The sequence below is a fragment of the Bubalus kerabau genome, chromosome 1, assembly GCF_029407905.1.
Source record: "Bubalus kerabau isolate K-KA32 ecotype Philippines breed swamp buffalo chromosome 1, PCC_UOA_SB_1v2, whole genome shotgun sequence".
In the NCBI taxonomy this organism is placed as follows: domain Eukaryota; kingdom Metazoa; phylum Chordata; class Mammalia; order Artiodactyla; family Bovidae; genus Bubalus; species Bubalus kerabau.
In genome coordinates, this window is record NC_073624.1 from 71,637,435 (window position 1) to 71,660,163 (window position 22,729).

At 44.5% G+C, this 22,729-nt stretch overlaps 1 protein-coding gene across 4 annotated transcripts in view; it reads right to left on the bottom strand.

The window, feature by feature from the left end:
* Window positions 1–22,729, bottom strand: part of PPM1H (protein phosphatase, Mg2+/Mn2+ dependent 1H) — a 300,784-nt gene that overhangs the window by 23,156 nt on the left and 254,899 nt on the right. Inside the window, exon 9 of one of the 4 annotated variants that reach the window (XM_055579336.1) lies at window positions 21,199–21,659. The exons of the other annotated variants lie outside the window; for them this stretch is intronic. Coding sequence (XP_055435311.1) covers window positions 21,651–21,659 — 9 coding nt within the window. The 3' untranslated portion in view covers window positions 21,199–21,650. Of the gene's footprint in view, window positions 1–21,198; window positions 21,660–22,729 lie in introns of those variants that run through there. 4 annotated transcript variants of the gene reach the window in all.

Genomic DNA, 22,729 nt, shown 5'->3' on the forward strand with positions numbered 1-22,729 from the left:
ACCCAACAGCAGAAAACAACAAAATGCCCACACCTGCCCCAAAGTTTTGGAGAAATGAGCTCAAATGGAAAATAGCCTCTGTGGCTGGCGAACAACACAGCAACAGTTTAGCTAACGGTACATGCAGCATGAACCATGCCCGTGAGCGTGCGGTGGGGGAAGACTGGACTGGCTTTTAACATCTTCCTTTCAAAAGGCACATTCACTTCGGGTTAAGTTTATATTCTGGAGAACACACTGTGCCATCTGGGGCCAAATTAAAGACAACAGGAGTGGGGATCTTAAATTTACGGCAAACTGGAAAGTCCCAAATTCCAGAATTTCAGCCTCAGGCCACTGAACCCATGTGGTTCGATTTTTCCTCTGCAGCAGCAAGCAAACTCCCTCTGCTTTATCTTCTGTGGTTCCTGGGTGTCTTGGAACAGCGCTTCTGAAAAGTTAATGCGCACAGCAATCAGCCAGGATCCTAATGAAATGCAGATTCTAACTCAGCGCTGGGGTAGGGCCTGAGAGCGTGCACTTCTAATTTGTTCCCGTGTGATGCTGGTGCTGCCGGTCCCTGGACCACTCTTTGAATACTAAGGCCACCAAGAAGTCCTGCTGGTTGGTAATAGGGAAACCAAGGGCTCCATGATATCTAGTAGTCTATCCCTTAGGGGAGGTTACAGCAAGGACAGCAAATGGCACTTCTGAGCTCCCACTTTCAAGTCCTGTATCATGTGTTGTTACCTCTGCTATGTAATCACTTGGCTTATGAGAGACTGCTAGCTTCTTATTGGGGTATATCTACAAGAAATTTATGTGATAATTTGAGCTCCTTAGGATCGAAAATGTTCCTTGTAAAGGGAGGAAGGGAGATGTGGGTGTCACGTGCTTGTAGCATCTTATATTTGTAGCTAAATACAAGATGCCACCTGCCTTCCAAAAGAGGTTTCATGGTGGGGGGAGTGGAGGAGGTAGGGTGTATGTGTATATATATAGCCAAATCACGTTGTTATACGCCAGAAACTAACACAGTATTGTAAAGTAATTATCCTCCAATTAAAAGAACTTGCCAATCATTATTTCTGCCTGAAACTTATGAGATACTTTCAGCATATCCTTTCTGAGAAAAATGATGGACAATTAAGCTTAAATACATTTAAGAAGTCATGTAGTCATGTATGGATGTGACAGTTGGACCCTAAAGGAGGCTGAGCACCTAAATATTGATGCTTTCAAACTGTGGTGTTGGAGAAGACTCTTGAGAGTCCCTTGGACTGCAAGGAGATCCAAGCAGTCAATCCTAAAGGAAATCAGTCCTGAATATTCATTGGAAGGACTGATGCTGAAGCTGAAGCTCCAATACTGTGACTACCTGATGTGAAGAAGCAACTCACTGGAAAAGATCCTGATGCTGGGAAAGATTGAGGGCAGGAGAAGGGGCAACAGAGGATGAGATGGATGGTTTGCATCACCAACTCAATGGACATGGGTTTGCGCAAGCTCTGGGAGTTGGTGAAGGACTATGGAAGCCTAGCATGCTGCAGTCCAGGGGGTCACAAATACTCAGACATGACTTAGCAACTGAACAACATTTAAAAAAAGAAAAGAGAGGTTTCTTAGGGCTGAAGATAATATCCGTTTCATTTCAGGACCTGCCCTATGTGTAGGGTGCCAAAGTTTCTTCCGGCGCTTTCTGCTGGCCCCCAAAGTGTGGAGATTCGAGTTGTTTTAAGCGGAAGTTGTCCTGCCCGCTACTCAAGTAGAAATCTGACCAACAGAATGGGTGTGGGTTGATAAATAGAAACATGTTAGAAAATGTTCCTTTTCAGTTCCGTCAGAAAATTGAATCCTTCCCTAATTCCCCTATTCACATTTCCACACAACTCTCTAATGCAGTTTCCTTACCCAACATGAAAATCCCTCTCAATACCATTCTCCAAGCAATTTTTATGTAAATAATAAAAAGCTAGCCTCAACCCTATTCCCTGAGGCACTCCCCAATTAACATCCTTTTAGGGTTTTTTTTTTTTACTGCTACCCTTTGTTTCCTGCCGTTTAGCCAATTTCCAAAGGACTCTGCCAACTGTCCACTCACAGCCCGTGTCTTATGCATTAACCTGCGATGAAGAACATTCTGTGAAAACCCCCTCAGCAAAGCTGGACTGCCGTGCAAGGCATCCCACTACATGCTCATCCTCCCCAATACCAAGGGTTTCAAAAGATTCCAGTGGGCTCTGGAGACCCGACCTTCCCTCCCTGGAGGCGCTATGGGCCCTCCTCCATCAGACCACACTCGCCACGCCAGAGAGCCCTGTTCAACTCCTCAAATAGCTTCTTAATGTTCCAGGAAGCCCCACATCAAAAGTATGGGCTCGGAGGCTCCCTAGGACTCAGACACAAGGAGAACAGTCTGTGGGAGAGGAGAGGTGCGATCGGCAAAGGCCTCTGTGGGAAGGTCTGGGAACATGAGCAGAACTCCTCATGGCTCCTGCCCTCGTGCCCATCTGCCAAGAAAGGGAGAGAAAGTCCATGGGCATCCCACAACTCTTGCCGTTTCTCAAAGCCGAAGAGAGGTGAGTCCTGGGCGGATCCCTCTGCCCTCCTGGGTGCTTCGTGCTATGTTTACTGAGCACTTACTATGTGCCAACCGTTGTGAACAAAAGTGACCAAAGTCCTCACAACTTCTCAACAAGGTGTGACAGACACACAAATAAATTACAGTGTCAGATGATGACAGGTGCTTGAAGACAAATCAAGCAGGGTAAGGAGAGTGGCAGGAGAGCCCTTTCAGAAGACGTGGTTAAGGCAGGCATCTCTGGGAAGGCACCATGTGAACAGAGGTCTGAAAGGTGACTTTCCACAGGACCCTTCCCATGGCTCCTCTCCAGTTTGGGGACTGTCACTCCTCCTCTGGTTGAAGTATGCGGACACTATCAGACTGGTGGCGAAGGAGAGAGGCTGAGGGGGACAGTCACCTCCACTGCCAGAGCAACCCTGAGGAAGATCTGAGAGCAGCCATCTCTCTTTTTTTTTCCACGATCCTCTGCAGACGCAATTCCTTTCAGGTTCACTAACACAATATTTACCTATGTGTACCAGTCTAGGTCGGAGAAGGCAATGGCACCCCACTCTAGTACTCTTGCCTGGAAAATCCCACGGGCGGAGGAGCCTGGTGGGCTGCAGTCCATGGGGTCGCGAAGAGTCGGACACGACTTAGCGACTTCACTTTCACTTTTCACTTTCATGCATTGGAGAAGGAAATGGCAACCCACTCCAGTGTTCTTGCCTGGAGAATCCCAGGGACGGGGGAGCCCGGTGGGCTGCCATCCATGGGATCTCACAGAGTCGGACACGACTGAAGCGACTCAGCAGCAGCAGCAGCAACCAGTCTAGGTTCACCTGTCTGTCTCTTCTACATGAATAGTTATTCTCAAACTTTAATGTTTTATGAATCACTTGCAGCGCTCATAAAATTAAGGTTCAAGGGCCCATCTTTAAAGATTCTGATTGTATAGATCTGAGCCCAGATATCAGGCTGTGTGCCTGGCAAGTCACTTCAGTTGTGTCTGACTCTTTGCGACCCTATGGATTGTAGCCTGCCAGGCTCCTCTGTCCATGGGAGTTTTCAGGCAAGAATACCAGAGTGGGTTGCCATTGCCTCCTTCAGGGGATCTTCCCGACCCAGGGATGGAACCTGCATCTCTTGTGCCCCCTGCACTAGCGCCACCAGGGCCACCTGGGAAGCCCATCAGACTATGTAAAGAAGAGCAATTCCACATCAAAGGGTGGGGGACCCTCTCCTTGAAAACACAGTTTTAGGGCAATAAGCTACCCCGGGGCAAGGTCTGAGTCGTCCTGTTTGTTTTTGCTCCCAGAACAGTGCCCAGATCCCAGCCCGTGGAACCACGCAGTAAGCCACCAAGGGAAGTGTTGCCCTTGCTGGGCATCTACACTTGTCCTTCTTACAGTGAACAACCCGAGAGCTGGTCAACTTCTCTCCCCTGCAAAAGTCAACTTCGAGAGGCCAGAGATTCCATTCTGCACTTCTTCTGTGGGCCTCGCCATGTCTTTCATAGAGTAAAATCCCACTAGATTTTCAGGACAGACTTGCTCAGACAGAACAATGTTAATCCCCCAGTCGCATCTGACTTTTTGTGTTCCCATGGGCTGTAGCCTGCCAGGCTCTTCTGTCCATGGAATTCTCCAGGCAACAAGACTGAAGTGGGTTGCCATTCCCTTCTCCAGGGTATCTTCCTGACCCAGGGATTGACCCTGGGTCTCCTGCATTGCAGATAGATTCTTTACCACCTGAGCCACCAGGGGTTGTAAACATTTCTGTCTTGGCTCTGCCAGGTCTTAGTTGCAGCATGTGGGATCTAGTTCCCTGACTAGGGATCGAACCCAGGCCCCCTACATTGGGAGCTCAGAGTCTAAGCCACTGGACCACCAGGGAAGTGTTGGTGAGACAGAATAAATGGGAAGAAAGGAGGAAGAGAAAGAATTCAACATATAAGATCCATTCAGAAGACCCCCTAATCTCATGGTGACCCAACAATTTTAGCTTGTAAAACTCTGATGCTCCCAGGCAGTCATCAGACTGTAATGTGCTGATGTTTAAAAGTAGCAGACTCTCCTTTTCTCCCCTCATCCTCAGGGAAGCTGCTAACAGACCAAAAAAAACCCCAAAAAAACAAACAAAAAAAAAAAACAAAACAAAAACCAGCCTTGGGGGAGCAGGAAGAAGTTCAAGGGCACCAAGGGTCGTGGCTAATGTGCCCCTGAATGAGCCAAGTGCTGATGGCTCTCACAGCCCCTCCCCCTTTAAGAGCAGCTAGAGACACCGTTACCTTTGTTAGCAGCCCCTGCTCTGCAGGGGACCCAGGGACAAACAACTTCAATACGGTACCTTCCGGCAATGCTCAGTCGGACGCTGTGTCAGCGCGTGTCTAATATTTGTTCGCTTCTCTACTCTATTACTGATGACCTTTCAGCGGCCTGTTCAGAGAGCTCATACTACTGTAAGCTGATGCTGCTTCTTGAAGCCACTCTGGAAAAGAATCCATCAATTCTTCCATTTGCCAGATCTCGGCTACCCTGCTCGGACGTCCTCACCACTTTCACATCTTTATCAACTCAGCAAATTCTCCAAACCCCTTTTCCCTTTTAAGTACTTGAAGGAGGACGGGATGTTCCCGCAGCTCAGGCCCTGCTGCCTGCAGAGCAGGAGCCCTCCCAGCCTGCGTGATGAGAAGCCCTCCCGTCTGGTCTCTACTTCTAACCAGTCTTGGGCTTGAGACAGGTCATTTATTTCTTTAGCCCTCAGTTTTCTCATCCCTGATATCATTGTTTAAAAACTGAGAAAACTAAAAGACAAGAAAAATAAATATGATAACACCTGTTCTACCTTTCTCACAAAGCTATTGTCAAGATCAAAGGAGATGATGTGGAAGGGAACTACAAATTCTTTCTAATGCATGACATGTTTTGTTTTTTTAAAAATCTTTTGGCTATGCTGCATGGCATGTGGGATCTTAGTTCCCTGACCAGGAATCACACTTATGCCCCCTGAATCAGAAGCATGGAGACTTGACCACTGGACCACCAGGGAAGTCCCAGCATGTTTTTGTGATTTATTTATTATTCTGGGGCTCTGAAAGTAAGCTAGTTGGTGGAAGGAGGTGAGTTAAGAGTGAGCTCAAGGAACCTGGGTCTCACTTAAAATGGCAGTGATTGGGACTATTAATCCTGTTTTGGCAGATAAGCCAGGTGGCTCCCAAGGTAAAGGCTGCTAGTAGGTGGTGGGAACTAAGAAGAGTACAAATTCTCGTCCTCTCCACCCTCTGTGGCCAATGAACCCAGAAGCTCAACCTGCAGAAGTCTGAACATGGCATTTGTACCAGCAGAAAATAAAACTCTAGCACATTTCATCACAGTTCAACAAACTGAGTAGATCCTTTCAATACTGGCATTCTGGCAGGCTACCAAGACTGCACCCAAATTCTCTGTTGTGATTCCATCTCTACTAGATGATGTCATGAAGAAATACACACTGAACTTGGGCTTGAGACCACGCTCTGCCCTTAGCAGTTAGGCAACACCACTTTGTTCATTCACATTTTAAAGTTTCTTGACAACCTGCCAGGAACACAAAATGAAGAAGTGCTGATTAATCAATCAGATGGGGAGTGCCAGGGAGGAGGAATTTGGGCATCACGTGCCATACATGGAGAGGGAAACGCAGGGGGCCAACGCCTGGGGATGAGAGAGGGGGCTGGTGGACTGGAGCAGGTCTAGGTATTTTAGTTTGGCTGGAAGTAATGTATTTCCACTGGGGAGTGGTGAGGGACGAGGCTTCTCAAATCTTCAGTGTCTCCCTTTGTGAAATGGAAGGTTAGGACAAGGCGGCCACTGGGGATGCTAATGGCTCAAATATTCCCCAACTCTTCCATCATAGGATGAGTCATGTGGATGGGAATGACCACATGACCTCAGAGTATCTGGCTGCAAATGAATGAAGGGACATTTAAGTATGACCAATATGTCGCCTACTACCCCAGAAGAGCTGACTCATTTGAAAAGACCTTGATGCTGGGCAAGATTGAGGGCAGGAGGAGAAGGGGACGACAGAGGATGAGATGATTGGATGGCATCATCAACTCGATGGACATGGGTTTGGGTGGACTCCGGGAGTTGGTGATGGACAGGGAGGCCTGGCGTGCTGGAGTCCATGGGGTCGCAAAGAGTCAGACACTACTGAGCAACTGAACTGAGCTGAACCCCAGAAGAAGCTGGTTGCTTTGGCTGTGGGTATAATTTTCTATGTAAAATGCACCAGATATTCTTGAGGTTTTATTATTATTATTACTTTTTGGAGTCTATTGACGAGGGTGGCTATCATCTAAAAGGGGATTCCCAGGTGGCTCGGTGGTAAAGAATCCGCCTGCCAATGCAGGAGATGCAGGTTCATTCCCTGGGTCAGGAAGAACCCTGGAGAAGGAAATGGAAACCCACTCCAGTATTCTTGGCTGGGAAATCCTATGGACAGAGGCGCCTGGAGGGTTACAGTCCACAGGGTTGCAATAGAGTTGGACACAGCTGAGCATATGCACACACACCATCTAAGAGTTAAAAAACCTTCTAAACCAGCTGAAATAGTAGGTAGGATAGACAGTCTGAAGTTGTACCCAATGCCTGGCTGTGATAGCTAAGGCTTTCATTTTCTCCACATGAGGCCAGAACTTTATAACTCAGGGAAGTAAGCTAGATGAAGGAATTTCCTTTACATATGGAGGTGGGGGTGGGGTGGGGAAAGGGGCTCTCCTATCTTCTGCTCCTTTATCTGGAATTCCAATGGCTTGTTCACCACTGAATCAAAGGTTCACTGAATGGATCAGTGAACAAATGGACTTGAATCTAGTTTGTTAGTTATCTGAGGAATACATTTCTGTTCATTAAAATGCCGTTTGCCTGAGATAATTTTGGTTCTGCTGTTTTCCCAGCATAATTATTAACAGCATTCCCACTGACTCTCAAAACTGTCCTGGTTGAGAGTTAAGTTACCTAGTCTCCTGGCGCGTAAATAAGTAAACCACCACTGTTCTTTGTTCTTGTAGCTGTGCTTTGTAACCGTGGGGACCGAACCTAACCACAGTGTGTTACCACTCACAGGACTGACTTCACAATGGCAGGATTTCAGGGATCTCAAGTGAGCAGGAGAGCAGGTTACTGTGTCTCTTGCCTTAGGAGAAGAAGCTGAATCACCCCTGGTAAGCTACGGGGTACCTGCCATGTGACAAAGTCCACTGCAAGCAGCCCAGGTCTAGGTAGACCTGTGCGTAGTCGGAGAGTGAGGTATGAAATAGCCCTAGCCTAGCAGCCTAGAACCACAGGCACAGAGAGAATGAATTATGCAATCCAGGACTAGAGCATGGATGACTTTAGGATTACAAAACTAAAGTTCCTGAAACACTGAAGAACAGTTATGACAGTATTTTTCCAAGAGTGGTCTCTGGATCACTTGCTTCAGAACTGTCTAAAAATGTGAAAATCCCTAGGACCTCCACTCTAGACCTTGTGATTCAGGTTTTTGGGAAGTGGATTCCAAGATTTACATTCTTTAACAAACTCCTCAAACTATTCTTATATGCATTAATACAATGAAAATGAAAGTGAAAGTTGCTTAGTCATGTCTGATCTGCAACCCCATGGACTGTACAGTCCATGGAATTCTCTAGGCCAGAATACTGGAGTGGGCAGCCTTTCCCTTTTCCAGGGGATCTTCCCAACCCAAGGATCGAACCTAGGTCTCCAGCATTGCAGACAGATTCTTTACCAGCTGAGCCACAAGGGAAGCCTGCATTAATACAATAAATTAATGTGAAAAAGATACTCTGTGTTTAACTGAAATATTCAAGTGAAATTATTGTTCAGGAGAGGATCAGAGGATCTCCAGTGAGAAGAAATGTTTGATAGAATGTACAGGTTGGCTCCTCTGTGTGACCACAAATTTCATGAGTTGCCAAGCTTTATTTGGTGTGTGTCCAAGTAAATTTCAAATTCTGGTTTTATTCAAATGGCTTGTTGGCAAATCTCGAGACACTTCCCAATGGGAACCAACCATGTGGATGACACACGGCTGCATCACAAGTGATTTTTTTTAACAACTAGACTGGAAATGCAAATGTTACAGATGCAAATGGACAGGCTAGGGCATAAAGTCTCTCCCGTATGTAAAGTCAGATGGTACTGGAATTGAAGAAAGCAGTTCTATACACTCTTAACATGTGACTATTTCCCCCCCAGACATTTTCAGAATGCTGATAGTGATGGGAAGAGGGTATAAGACTCCCCAAGGGGGCATCAACCCAACTGAGAAGGCAGATGTATGAGATGCTATAGACGCAGGACTAGAGAGGAGGTTCCAGAAACTGCCCACAAGCTGAACTCAGAGAATAGAGAGTAGAGTGGCACTTGCTGGGGGAGGGGGTGGGGCGAGAAATGGAAAGAGAATGGTCAAAGAGCACATGCTTGCAGTTATAAGATGAATAAGTTCTGCCAATCTAAAGTACAGCAGGGTGATTATAGTTAAATATCTGTATATAGTGTGTTTTATATACTGTTGGTTGGCCAAAAAGTTCCTTTGGGTTTTTCTGTAAGATGTTATGGAAAAACATGAACAAACTTTTTGACCAGCCCAATATATATAATACATATTGTTACTGTTTAGACACTAAGCCATGTCTGACTCTTTTGCTATCCCATGGACTGTAGCCCGCCAGGCTCCCCTGTCTGTGGGATTTCCCAGGCAAGAATACTGGAGTGGGTTGCCATTTCCTTCTCCAGGGATCGAACCCACAGCTCTGTGTCTCTTGCATTGGCAGGCAGATTCTTTACCACTATGCCACTTGGGAAGCCCCACATATATACATATAAATATATATATTATATATAATATGTGTGTGTGTATATATATATAAAATAATAATACTGTATTATATACTTCAGTTCAGTTCAGTTCAGTCGCTAAGTCATGTCTGACTCTTTGCAACCCTATGAATCGCAGCACGCCAGGCCTCCCTGTCCATCACCAACTCCCGGAGTTCACCCCGACTCACGTCCATCGAGTTAGTGATGCCATCCAGCCATCTCGTCCTCTGTCATCTCCTTCTCCTCCTGCCCCCAATCCCTCCCAGCATCAGAGTCTTTTCCAATGAGTCAACTCTTCACATGAGGTGGCCAAAGTACTGGAGTTTCAGCTTTAGCATCATTCCTTCCAAAGAAATCCCAGGGCTGATCTCCTTCAGAATGGACTGGTTGGATCTCCTTGCAGTCCAAGGGACTCTCAAGAGTCTTCTCCAGAATGACAGTTTGAAAGCATCAATTCTTTGGAGCTCAGCCTTCTTCACAGTCCAACTCTCACATCCATACATGACCACTGGAAAAACCATAGTCTTGACTAGATGAACCTTTGTTGGAAAAGTAATGTCTCTGCTTTTGAATATGCTATCTAGGTTGGACATAACTTTCCTTCCAAGGAGTAAGCATCTTTTAATTTCACGGCTGCAGTCACCATCTGCAGTAATTTTGGAGCCCCCCAAAATAAAGTCTGACACTGTTTCCACTGTTTCCCCATCTATTTCCCATGAAGTGATGGGACCGGATGCCATGATCTTCGTTTTCTGAATGTTGAGCTCTAAGCCAACTTTTTCACTCTCCACTTTCACTTTCATCAAGAGGCTTTTTAGTTCCTCTTCACTTTCTGCCATAAGGGTGGTGTCATCTGCATATCTGAGGTGATTGATATTTCTCCCGGCAATCTTGATTCCAGCTTGTGCTTCTTCCAGCCCAGCGTTTCTCATGATGTACTCTGCATAGAAGTTAAATAAGCAGGCTGACAATATACAGCCTTGACATACTCCTTTTCCTCTTTGGAACCAGTCTGTTCCATGTCCAGTTCTAACTGTTGCTTCCTGACCTGCATATAGATTTCTCAAAAGGCAGATCAGGTGGTCTGGTATTCCCATCTCTTTCAAAATTTTCCACAGTTTATTGTGATCCACACAGTCAAAGGCTTTGGCATAGTCAAGAAAGCAGAAATAGATGTTTTTCTGGAACTCTCTTGCTTTTTCCATGATCCAGTGGATGTTGGCAATTTGGTCTCTGGTTCCTCTGCCTTTTTTAAAACCAGCTTGAACATCAGGAAGTTCACGGTTCACATATTGCTGAAGCCTGGCTTGGAGAATTTTGAGCATTACTTTACTAGTGTGTGAGATGAGTGCAATTGTGCAGTAGTTTGAGAATTCTTTGGCATTGCCTTTCTTTGGGATTGGAATGAAAACTGACCTTTTCCAGTCCTGTGGCCACTGCTGAGTTTTCCAAGTTTGCTGGCGTATTGAGTGCAGCACTTTCACAGCATCATCTTTCAGGATTTGGAACAGCTCAACTGGAATTCCATCACCTCCACTAGCTTTGTTTGTAGTGATGCTTCCTAAGGCCCACTTGACTTCACATTCCAGGATGTCTGGCTTTAGGTCAGTGATCACACCATTGTGATTATCTGGGTCATGAAGATCTTTTTTGTACAGTTCTTCTGTGTATTCTTGCCATCTCTTCTTAATATCTTCTGCTTCTGTTAGGTCCATACCATTTCTGTCCTTTATCGAGCCCATCTTTGCATGAAATGTTCCCTTGGTATCTCTGATTTTCTTGAAGAGATCTCTAGTATTTCCCATTCTGTTGTTTTCCTCTATTTCTTTGCATTGATCGCTGAAGAAGGCTTTCTTATCTCTTCTTGCTCTTCTTTCGAATTCTGCATTCAGATGCTTATATCTTTCCTTTTCTCCTTTGCTTTTTGCTTCTCTTCTTTTCACAGCTATTTGTAAGGCTTCCCCAGACAGCCATTTTGCTTTTTTGCATTTCTTTTCCATAGGGATGGTCTTGATCCCTGTCTCCTGTACAATGCCACGAACTTCATTCCATAGTTCATCAGGCACTCTATCTATCAGATCTAGGCCCTTAAATCTATTTCTCACTTCCACTGTACAATCATAAGGGATTCGATTTAGGTCATACCTGTATGGTCTAGTGGTTTTCCCTACTTTTTTCAATTTAAGTCTGATTTTGGTAATAAGGAGTTCATGATCTGAGCCACAGTCAGCTCCTGGTCTTGTTTTTGCTGACTGTATACAGCTTCTCCATCTTTGGCTGCAAAGAATATAATCAATCTGATTTCAGTGTTGACCATCTGGTGATGTCCATGTGTAGAGTCTTCTCTTGTGTTGTTGGAAGAGGGTGTTTGTTATGATCAGTGCATTTTCTTGGCAAAACTCTATTAGTCTTTGCCCTGCTTCATTCCGTATTCCAAGGCCAAATTTGCCTGTTACTCCAGGTGTTTCTTGACTTCCAAGTTTTGCATTCCAGTCCCCTATAATGAAAAGGACATCTTTTTTGGGTGTTAGTTCTAAAAGGTCTTGTAGGTCTTCATAGAACCTTTCAACTTCAGCTTCTTCAGCATTACTGGTTGGGGCATAGACTTGGATTACTGTGATATTGAATGGTTTGCCTTGGAAACAAACAGAGATCATTCTGTTGTTTTTGAGATTGCATCGAAGTACTACATTTCGGACTCTTTTGTTGACCATGATGGCTACTCCATTTCTTCTGAGGGATTCCTTCCCACAGTAGTAGATATAATGGTCATTTGAGTTAAATTCACCCATTCCAGTCCATTTTATTTCGCTGCTTCCTAGAATGTCGACATTCACTCTTGCCATCTCTTGTTTGACCACTTCCAATTTGCCTTGATTCATGGACCTGACATTATATACTTAAAAGTTGCTAAAAGAGTAAACCTTAAATGTTCTCAGCACAGAAAAGGACTGGGAATTATGCGATGTGATAGAAGTGTTAGCTAATACTACTGTGATAATCATTTTGTGACAGTTGATCCTCAAACAACTAGGGGGTTTTCTGCACAGCTGAAAATCTGCATATAGCTTAAATAGTCAGCTCTCTCTGTGGTTCCTCCATATCTGTGGTTCAATCAAACTCGGACTGTGTAAGAACTGTAGTATTTACTACAGGGAAAAATCTGTATAAGTCGACCTGTGCATTTCAATCTCATGTTGTTCAAGGGTCATCTGTATATAACACATCAATACACTGTACATCTTAAAATTATACAATGTCATGTGTCAGTTCTATCTCAGTAAGACTGGAGGGGAAACGGTGCCAAATACAACTGCTCTAAACTATCAAAGTATCCTTAGACAGAACTCAGCATTTTCCTTTTGTACAGGGGGATCCACTGTTATGCAGGTCTGCAGGTTATACAATTTGGGGAGTTTTTCCAGCTTTGTTGAGAAATAATTGACATATATCGCTGTATAAATTTAAGGCAGATGGCACAATGGTTTGATTTATATATTGTAAAATGATTACCATAATAGGTTCAACTAATAACCATCTTCTCATATAGATGCAATAAAAAGAAAAGAAAAAAGAATAAAGAGGAAAAATTTTTTCTCCTTGTGATAAGAACTCTTAGGATTTACTCTTAACTACTTTCCTAGATATTGTACAGAGTGTTAACTATAGTCGTCATGTTGTACATTACATGCCTAGTATTTATTTGCCTTATAACTGGAAGCTTGTACCTTTTGATCACCTTCTTCTAATTCTCCCTCATCTCCATTGCTGGTAACTACCAGTCCGATCTCTTTTTCTATGAGTTTTGTTGTTGTTCTGTCACTAAGTCATGTCTGACTCTTGGTAAACACATGGACTGCAATACACCAGGTTTCCCTGTCCTTCACCATTTCCTGGAGTTTGCTCAGAGTCATGTCCATTGAATCAGTGATGCATCCAACCATCTCATCTATGAGTTAATATTTTTCTTTATGGGAAGCTCTCTTTAAGAAAATGAATACAGAACTTCCCTGGTAGTCCAGTGATTAAGAATCCAGCTGGCAATGCATGGGACATGGGTTTGATCCCTGGTCTGGGAAGATCCCACGTACCACAGAGCAACTAAGCCTGCACACCACAACCACTAAGCCCACGAGCCTAGAGCCCATGCTCTGCAACTAGAGAAACCGCAGCAATGAGAAGCCTTCACGCTGCAACTATAGAGTGGCCTCCACCTGCCACAACTAGAGAAAGCCTACGCACTGCAACAAAGATCCAGCACATCCAAAATAAATTCAGTAAATACCTGAATTTTAAAAAGAATACAGGAATAATTATGAATACAAACTTAGACGCTAATGTGACTGCTTATTAGGAATGAGAAAAGAAATTGCAACAAATTACTGACATCATGAAAAATGAGGTCCTTTTCTTTAGAGGAATGATTATAAGGAAATGATTTCTGATTGAAACCTTGCCTGTCCTCTCCACAAAGAACTGTCTACCTCTCTCGGTAACAACAAGAACTCAAAGAGGGCTGATCTGGGTGAAGAGCACTGATACTTACATTTAATTAATTAGCATCTTTGTAAATCTGCCTCTACACTACAAACTAGATTTCCTTTCTTAATTAATTAGCTAATGTATCAACATTTATTAGTTTGCACTGGAAAGACAGATGATGATTAATCTTCAAGATTTCACAGCAGGTATATTCAAAATGGATAACCAACTAGGCCCTGTTGTACAGCACACAGAACCCTCCTCAGTGTTACGTGCCAGCCTGGATGGGAGGGGGTTTTGAGGGAGACTGGATACAGGTATATGTGTGGCCCAGTCACTTTGCTGTTCTCCTGAAATGACCACAGTATTGTTAATTGGCTATACCCCAATGCAAAATAAAAAGTTTAAAGTTTGAAAAAAAAAAAAGATTTCACAGTGGGGAGGACATTTCTGTAGGAAGGAGATGGTAGAAGTTCTCCAAAATGCCATCAAGGCCTTCCTCCCTGGACAAGCACGCCGCTCTTTCCATCAAGAGCCGATTCTGGTTTGTACCTTATTTTATATCCCTGGATATGTTCCAATGTCTCCTGGTTTACAGTCTATGTGAACTTGAATAGAATTTGTATCCTATTGTTGTGTGAAACTTGTGCATGCTAAGTTGCTTCAGTCATGTCCAACTCTGTGAAAATTGTATAAACCTTAATTATGTTGAATTGGTTCATAGTGCTTTTCAGCTCTGCTATATTCTTCTACCCTTCTGTTTATTCATTCTATTAATTTTTGAGAGTTTGATTTTGAAACTCCAACTTAAAACCTTATCTACTTAAAAATAATTTTTATAATATACAGTAATATGTAGTAATTTTTTGTAATATACAGTACAACTGTATATAACTTTGTATTTCCCAGGTCTCATCACACTTTCGAACTTATAAAATAAAAAAAAGAAGGAAAGAAAAATGAGTGGATTCTGGTTCTCCTTGCCTCAAATATGGACCTACCACATGGTTTTCTTCATCAGCAGGATGGGGCGGAGCTGATGTTCTGGGACTTCGGAGGCTGGGTCTTAAAACACTTGTAGCTTCTGCGTGCGTCTCTTGAACTCACTCTTGGGAGGCTTCTCAGAATCCAGCTGCAGTAAGGCCATGAGAAGCCAGAACCACATGGAGAAGCTGTGTGTAGCTGCCTGGGCCGAGCTCTCAGCTGATGGCTAACTCTGTGAGAGCCATTCAGACTTTCAGCCCCTCTAGTCTTCAGATGACGGTAAACCCACTGATATCCAGCTGTGTGTATGTGACAGACCCCAAGAGAGAAGCATCTAGCTGAGCCCATGCAACCCACAGAAGTGTGGAAGATAATAATAAATTCTTCCATCAAGCTTCTAAGTTCAGCGTGGCTTGTTTTATAGTCAACAGAGGCACAAAGGGTTGTGATGTCGCACTTCTAGGCCCCTCCTCCCTAGGATTGGTGAGAGAGAACTTGGGGCAATGAGCCCTTTGGAGTTTGCTCCTTGGACCCAACTCATCCGTAAGCAGTGCCTGCTCCCTCTTCTGTCCGCTGTCCCTCTGTGGGGTGGAGAGATGAGAGCCTACAGCGGTCTAGGAGGTAAGATTAATTTGAGGGCTGGAGGTGAGGAATAGAAAGTCCATTTTGGTCTTAGATCCAAAGCATGGTTTCTAGCCTAACTTTATCCTCACTATAAAGTTATTTTCATCCCAGACTCCTGTGTCTGTTTTTTAAATTGGATCAGAAAACTCAGAGGGAAAAAAAGATAAAATTATTTTTCTTCCTTAGACCTCAACAAGCAACCTTCTTCCTTTCTCATAGACTAGAAAGCAAAGTTTTTTTTAAGTTTTTAAAAATTTCACTCTGCCTCGTACTCTAAATACTCTTCCGTTCTTTCTTTCTCTGTCTCTTTCTATGTTTATTTGGCTGTGTCGGGTCTGAGTTGCTGCACATGGATTCTCTAGCTGTGGGCTCAGGAGTTGCTCTGAGGCGTGTGGGGAGTCTCAATTCCCTAACCAGGGATTAAACCTGCGTCCCCTGCACTACAAGGGGGATTCTTAATCACTTGACCACCAGAGAAGCCCCTCCCCTCAGTCCTTGTTATTAACACATTGTTCTGTGAAATGCCTTTCTGATGCGCCTCCATGTGGCTTTCCTGGTCCCTGCAGGACTCAGATCCTTACTGCCGTGTGGGTTCACCTGCACGGTGGTCTCCCCATCTGTATCTCCCCACCCCTGCCCCCTCATCCACGTGCTGCTACAAGCTAAGGCTTCCACTGCCTCATTCACCGATCATGGTGTTCCCCTTGCTCAAAACCTGCTCTGCCACCCTGGGGCCAGTTCAAGGCCCTCCAGGATAATTAGCCTCATTATACCTACTAGCCCTTCAAGCTAATCTTCCAAACTCACTGATTCTATAAGGCAAATTTATTTCACACCAACTTATTCCTGCTGCCTTATTTTTCTTGTTCTACTTATCAATGCTGAATAATCACTGGAGAGATGCTGAAGCTCCAGTACTTTGGCCACCTGGTGCGAAGAGCTGACTCACTGGAAAAGACTCTGCTGCTGGGAGGGATTGGGGGCAGGAGGAGAAGGGGGCATCCAGGGTGAGATGGCTGGACGGCATCGCCAACTCGATGGACATGGGTTTGAGCCACCTCCGGGAGTTGGTGATGGACAGGGAGGCCTGGCGTGCTGCAGTCCATGGGGTTGCAAAGAGTCGGACACAACTGAGCAGCTCAACAACTACTACTTATCTTGTCCTTCTTCAGATTAGATGGTTCTCTCTCCCTTCTCTGAATTCCCCTAGTCTCTTAGGAGTCAGGACTCACAGGGTTTACAGTTGATGATTCTTTGGCTAGTCTGACCTTACAAGTGGCCCAAAATTCCAATTCCGTGAGGACACATTCCCCAGTATGCTACTTGATATACACTACTGGACTCACGAGCTCTATATAAACAACTAGTGAGATTTTGTGGTCTTGATGGAATAGGAACTACAAGCTAATATTTATTATGTCAGATTCTGTTTTAAGTACTTTTTATATGTCATTTAGTTTGTTCCTTGGGTTCCTGGGCATAACAATCCTATCGTCCTCTTTTTACTGAGGAGGAAACTGAGATTTAAGTGAAGTAACTTTCTCAAGGTCACCCAGCTAGCAAGTAAAGAGGCAGAGCTTGCGGCCAAGACTTGATACCAGTCTGAGTTTCTAACCTCAATATCACACTTCCTCCTAAGGGATTTTTGAGGGCTAGGGGATCACTGTGGACAGAGACTGCAGCCATGAAGTCAAAAGATGCTCCTTTGAAGAAAAGCTATGACAAACCTAAGCACATTTGAAAGCAGAGACGTCACTTTACTGAGAAAGGTCCGTATAGCCAAAGCTGTGGTTTTTCCAGGAGTGATGTATAGATATAAGCGTTAGACCATAAAGAAATCTGAATGCTGAAGAACTGATGCTTTTGAACTGTGTAACTGGAGAAGACTCTTGAGAGTCCCTTGGACTGCAAAAAGATCCAACCAGTCAATCCTAAAGGAAATCAACCCTGAATATTCATTAGAAGGACTGATGATGAAGTTGAAGCTCTAATGCTTTGGCCATCTGATGAGAAGAACAAACTCACTGGAAAAGACCCTGATGCTGGGAAAGATTGAGGGCAGGAGGAGAAGGGGACAACAGAGGCTGAGATGGTTGGATGGCATCACTGACTCAATGGACATGAGTTTGAGCAAAGTCATGTGAAGGACATAGTGAAGAAGATGGTGAAGGACAGCCTGGTGTACTCCAGTCCGTGGGGCTGCAAAGTGCAGACATGACTTACCAACTGAACAACAAAGGGGATTTTTTAATTCTTCCTCTACAACCCAAAGATAATTACTCTAACATTGGAGAAAATTTCCTTCAAGAGTTATATTTTTATGTATATATGTATATGCATGCACATAACTTTTTTACTGACTTATGATCATGCTTTCATACATACAGTCATATTTTGTTTATATATTTGTTATATATATTATATATTTGTTTATATATTTTGTTAATATAGTCTAACCATCTTCCACCAATATTGTTTTTTATGAATTGGCCAGACTGCAGAAAGTACACAGTACAATAAAACATGCTCGTTCCCAAAATGGGATTTTGGCCTGGGGCATGAAAAGCTACTGAGAATCAGAAAATCGTAAATGTTCAGATGTCAATGTGAGACTTTAAATATTGTTCAGGTTTTCATGGGCGACAACAGGGGCAGTCTCCAACAGAATAGTCAATTCTTTTCTTCATATGAAAGTTAACACTGGAAACCCCCATAAATGCAAAGCCTTCCAGAAGCCGGTGGGTAATGAAGACTAAACCATGTACCAGACTGTATGCCAGGCAATTCTGCAGATGTTCTCCTTTGCTTTTCCAAGCACCTTGTGAGTCTAGGCATCTCCACCCCACCTGCAGAGGTCACAGGTAACGCCAGCGCGAGGGTTAGAATTTAGATTTGGAGCCAAAGGTCTTCCTTCTTTTAGAGAAGTCTGTTTCAGATGAAATAAAAAAATAAAATCTGGGACTTCTGGTGGTCCAGTGGCTAGGACTCCAAGCTCCTGCATTAGGAGGCCTGGGTTTGATCCCTGGTCAAGGAACTAGATCCCACATGCCACTACAACTAAGAATTTTCACGCTGCAAATAAAGATCCTGTGTGCTGCAACTAAGACCCGGTGCAGCCAAATAAATACAGATAAATATTAAAAAAAAAAAAATCTAGAGGAAGACAACCAAGAATGAGCTAAGTGAGTGATCCTGAGTCACAGAAAACAGCTGACAGGAATCCTGAACACCAAGGAGAGGAAAAATGAAGCCGAGAGAAAAGCAGGCTCCTTGTCCAGTCTGGCAGGGACTGGAGTTGGGGGGGCCCTGCTGAGTTGATAGAGTTGGCTTTGTAAACCGGTCCCCAGACAGAAAAAGATCCTGTTCTTCCAAGAGCCGAAAAGGGGCCTAAAGTCAACAGCGCAGTCATGGAATGGAGGCCAGAAGGCGAGAAAGACATTAAGAGGAATCCTAGCTGTCGGGAGGGCCTGCCACAGGCCAGAAAGCGGGCGTGGCACGGAGGACATCTGGAGGTTTAGGCTGCAGGCCCAGGCCACGCTGCCTGAGGACTAGGTCACGAGGTGTGTGCTGGACGGGGTGGAGAATTGCTGGAAAGAAGGTGCCGAATGCCTCTGAATTCACCAACCCTTTCCTTCTCCACTTGAATTCTTTAGGGTGATATACAAAAGCCGAACAGTGATGAGCTTCATCAAGCAAAAGGATGGAAACCTGGTGGGGGGTGTTTCTTTTATGAGAGGAGAGGCTCCAGTTACATGGAGAAAAGATGCTGTGGACCAAGGGCGGGTCAAAAACGCTTCTCTTTTTCGCCAAACAGGCCTCCGCTCAGTTGGTGGGGGCCTCTCATGGAATTCAGTTCTTCTTGGCCAGAAATCCTTACCTTAGACCTTGGAAGACATGAGGGAGGCTCCGCAAACCTGGCGGCTGCTCATTGGGTTTGGCAAACTCTAGATTTTTCCAGCGCCTTGTGTTCAGCAAAACTGAGAATGTGTTTGGCTAGAAACCCTTCTCTAATTTTTAAACCCCTGTGCATTTTTTTTAACATAAATTTGATCCACATGGTTTTGATTTATTTTTATTTAACTCATCAAATCGAATTAGGAGCTACAGTGATGAATGGGAACAATGCTGATTTCCAAGAAGATTTTTGAGCCTTTTTTCTCAGAACAAAATCACATTCCAAACAGCCCCCCCACCCCACCACCATTCCCCTCCCCGCAACCGTTAAAACTACCAGACTGAGCTGAGTTTGAAATTTAGAACCCAAATGTGAAATAAAGATCCATGCTTGGCAAAGATGAAGCATAGCAGAAGAATGTTCTTAGGAAGTCACGGTTAGAAAGCCAGCATAGACTTGGGGTGGGGGTGGGGAATGAAGACAGAAGGGAGTCGGTTTTTCTTCATTAGATAGTTTAAGTAGATCTACCTAGCTTTGGGGGCTCCTAACAGCAGCCCTTGAGCTGTTTCTCTAGGGTCTGACTTTATCGCTTCTACCCAGGGAAAAGGGGCTTCTGCTCCAAGACTGGGGACAGGGGGTCCCCAGTACTCCTCTCTTTCTTCTACACTTCTCATAGGAGTGGATTCAAGCTGCTCTCCCCACCTCCTCTCCAATCTTCCTCCCTGTTTCCTGGCTCTGGCTAAGGCCTCTCCATCTGGAAACATTTAAAATGTACAACAACTTTAATCTCGTGCAAAGGAGTCTTGAGATCTGCACTACATACCCATTAAGCTAAATTATAGGTGAACAATCTCATTTTGCACAATTCTGTCTGGCCTCGGTTGGCACACGCGAAAGGCCATTCCTGTGTTTCCCAATTACTTTTTCTACCACACCATCATTTTCTACAATATCAGTCTGGGGCCAGCCATATTTCTCTGAGAATCTCTGGCCACTAAGGCCCCAAGACAGAGGTACTCTCTTCAGAGTCCCTTCAAACAGTCCTCGGGGGGCCCTTGGACACACCAAAAAAATCTCCTTGAATTCAGCTTCTTTCCCCTACAGAGCCTGAGTGAATCAGACAAACTTGAGTATGAGGATCATCTTGTTAGTTAATAACTGTACAGCCAAGGGGAGTTAACTTTCTTCCCTGAATCTCAATTTCCTGATCTGTAAAATGGGTATACTAACCATACATACCTCACAGAATTGTTGTGAGGATTTTTTTAAAAAGTATGTTGTTTGGCCCAGACTCAATAATCAATAAATGTCACTTGTTATTGTTATCATAAAGGTGCTACACTTTATTCAATTCTACAACTTTCCTAAGAGCACTTACATTTTTCCAGAGGTTGCTGGTTCCCTTTTAAATCCTCCCCCATCCCTCATTAATGCTGAAACAACCACACCACTTCCCTGAGAATCAGCATCACTTCAGACAGGTAACATGAAGTTTCTGATCAACCAACGGATTTTTCATTAGTCCTCGGGGAATCTCCCAGGTTGGTCCTCCTTGGGATCCAGAGTAGCACAGCGATTGGAAGATCTATAACCTAACTGCATGGAGAGATCATTTTTCTGAAAACCAAACTTCTGACTTTATATAGAAAGTATATGTGTGTTTATGTGTGTATTGGGGTGGGGAGGGTGAGGAGGTTTTCATTCTCCTTTAAGGAACAAAATGGTTAATTAGTGCTTCCTTAGAACACTCCCCCACACTTCATCGATGTTTTTTTTTTTTGGTGGTGGTGGGGGGAATATAAAAGTGACAGTACCATTTAATATGCCTGATAAATGCCTCTCTCTCACGGAGGAAAATATGGATGCCCATGAGTATAGTACTGGGCTTCCCAGGTGGTACTAGTGCTAAAGAACCTGCCTGCCAATGCAGGAGACATAAGAGATGTGGGTTTGATCCCTGGGTTGGGAAGATCCCCTGGAGAAGGAAATGGCAACCCACTCCAGTATTCTTGCCTGGAGAATCCCGTGGACAGAGGAGCCTAGTGGGCTACAGTCCATGGGGTTGCAGAGAGTCAGACATGACAGAAGCAACATAGCATGCACAAATATAGTCTTTAATGGTTCCCTCTGGCCAGGAGGACTTTTAGCAGTAATTCAGGGATCTAGTGTTGACCAGAATAGAGGGAGTAGGTATCCATCAACATCCAGGGGAACTGAGACGCTCTGTTGTCAAGATCCTCATCATGCAGAATTGCTATGAAGGCTAAAAGAGAGAAGGCTGCAAATGGTAAATAGTATTTCCACCAAGCTGATCTCACTTGAGATCCTGGGTGATATTAGGACATGCATGTGTCTCCTATTCCTGCTACTCATTAGAGATTTTCTTCTGGTGAGATTTCCTGTAGCTGGGTGTATTTGAGATGTCAACCTCAACCTCAGTTCAGGACTCTGAAGGAATTAGTCCTGCTCACAGCGCTGCCACAAGGCTGGGCCTGGGTGGCTGACTGTGCCCGCTGATGGCTCTAGAGTGGACACAGTCTACAGGCTGTGAAGTCAGTTGTGACCTGGTAGAAAAGGTGAGCTGGGCCATTGAGATTCCTGTCTGGTAATGTGCACCTGAGGGAGCAAGAAACCGGGTGGCCTGACAGCAGAGACCTATGGAACATGGCTGGTCTTAGAGCTGCCTTGCTTCCAGAATCACCTTCTCTTCCATAAAGCCTGGCTCTTCAAAGGTTCCTGTGGACCCCATAAATATCTCTTCCAATAGTAAGAAAATAAGCACCTCCTTTTGAGTCAGCATGAGTGGGTTTCTGTTTCCCTCAACAAAAACAGCCTTCACTGAAAACACAGCACTCACCCTTGGGAAGAACATGCAGATGGAGCTATGTCTAAACATTCTGAGCATTTCCAGAGGCACTGTTTCAACAGCTAATTACACAGTATGCCAACACTGCTGGGTCCCCACTCAGCCCTCCCTGGCTCTCCTCTACTATAGAAACCGCAAACCTTCCTCTCTCCCCCAGCCTCCTCTGTAGCTAGGGGAGGTCAGGTACCACAGTTTGGGACAACGAGAAGCAAGTGCACGTCTACTGGGACAGATGGGCTGCTCCCCGTCTTCCTACCTTTTATGAAAATGTTACGCTTGAACCTGCGTTACCATCTTGCAACCACGAAGGGAAAAAAGCAGCAGAGATGCCACCCCTGGCACATGGAGGTGCCACACCAACATGAACAGCCACCAAATTCCAGCCTTCTTATTATGTGAGAAAATATACCCATAAACCACTATTACTAAGAGTTTTCTATCACTTAGAAACAGTATCTTTTCTAAAT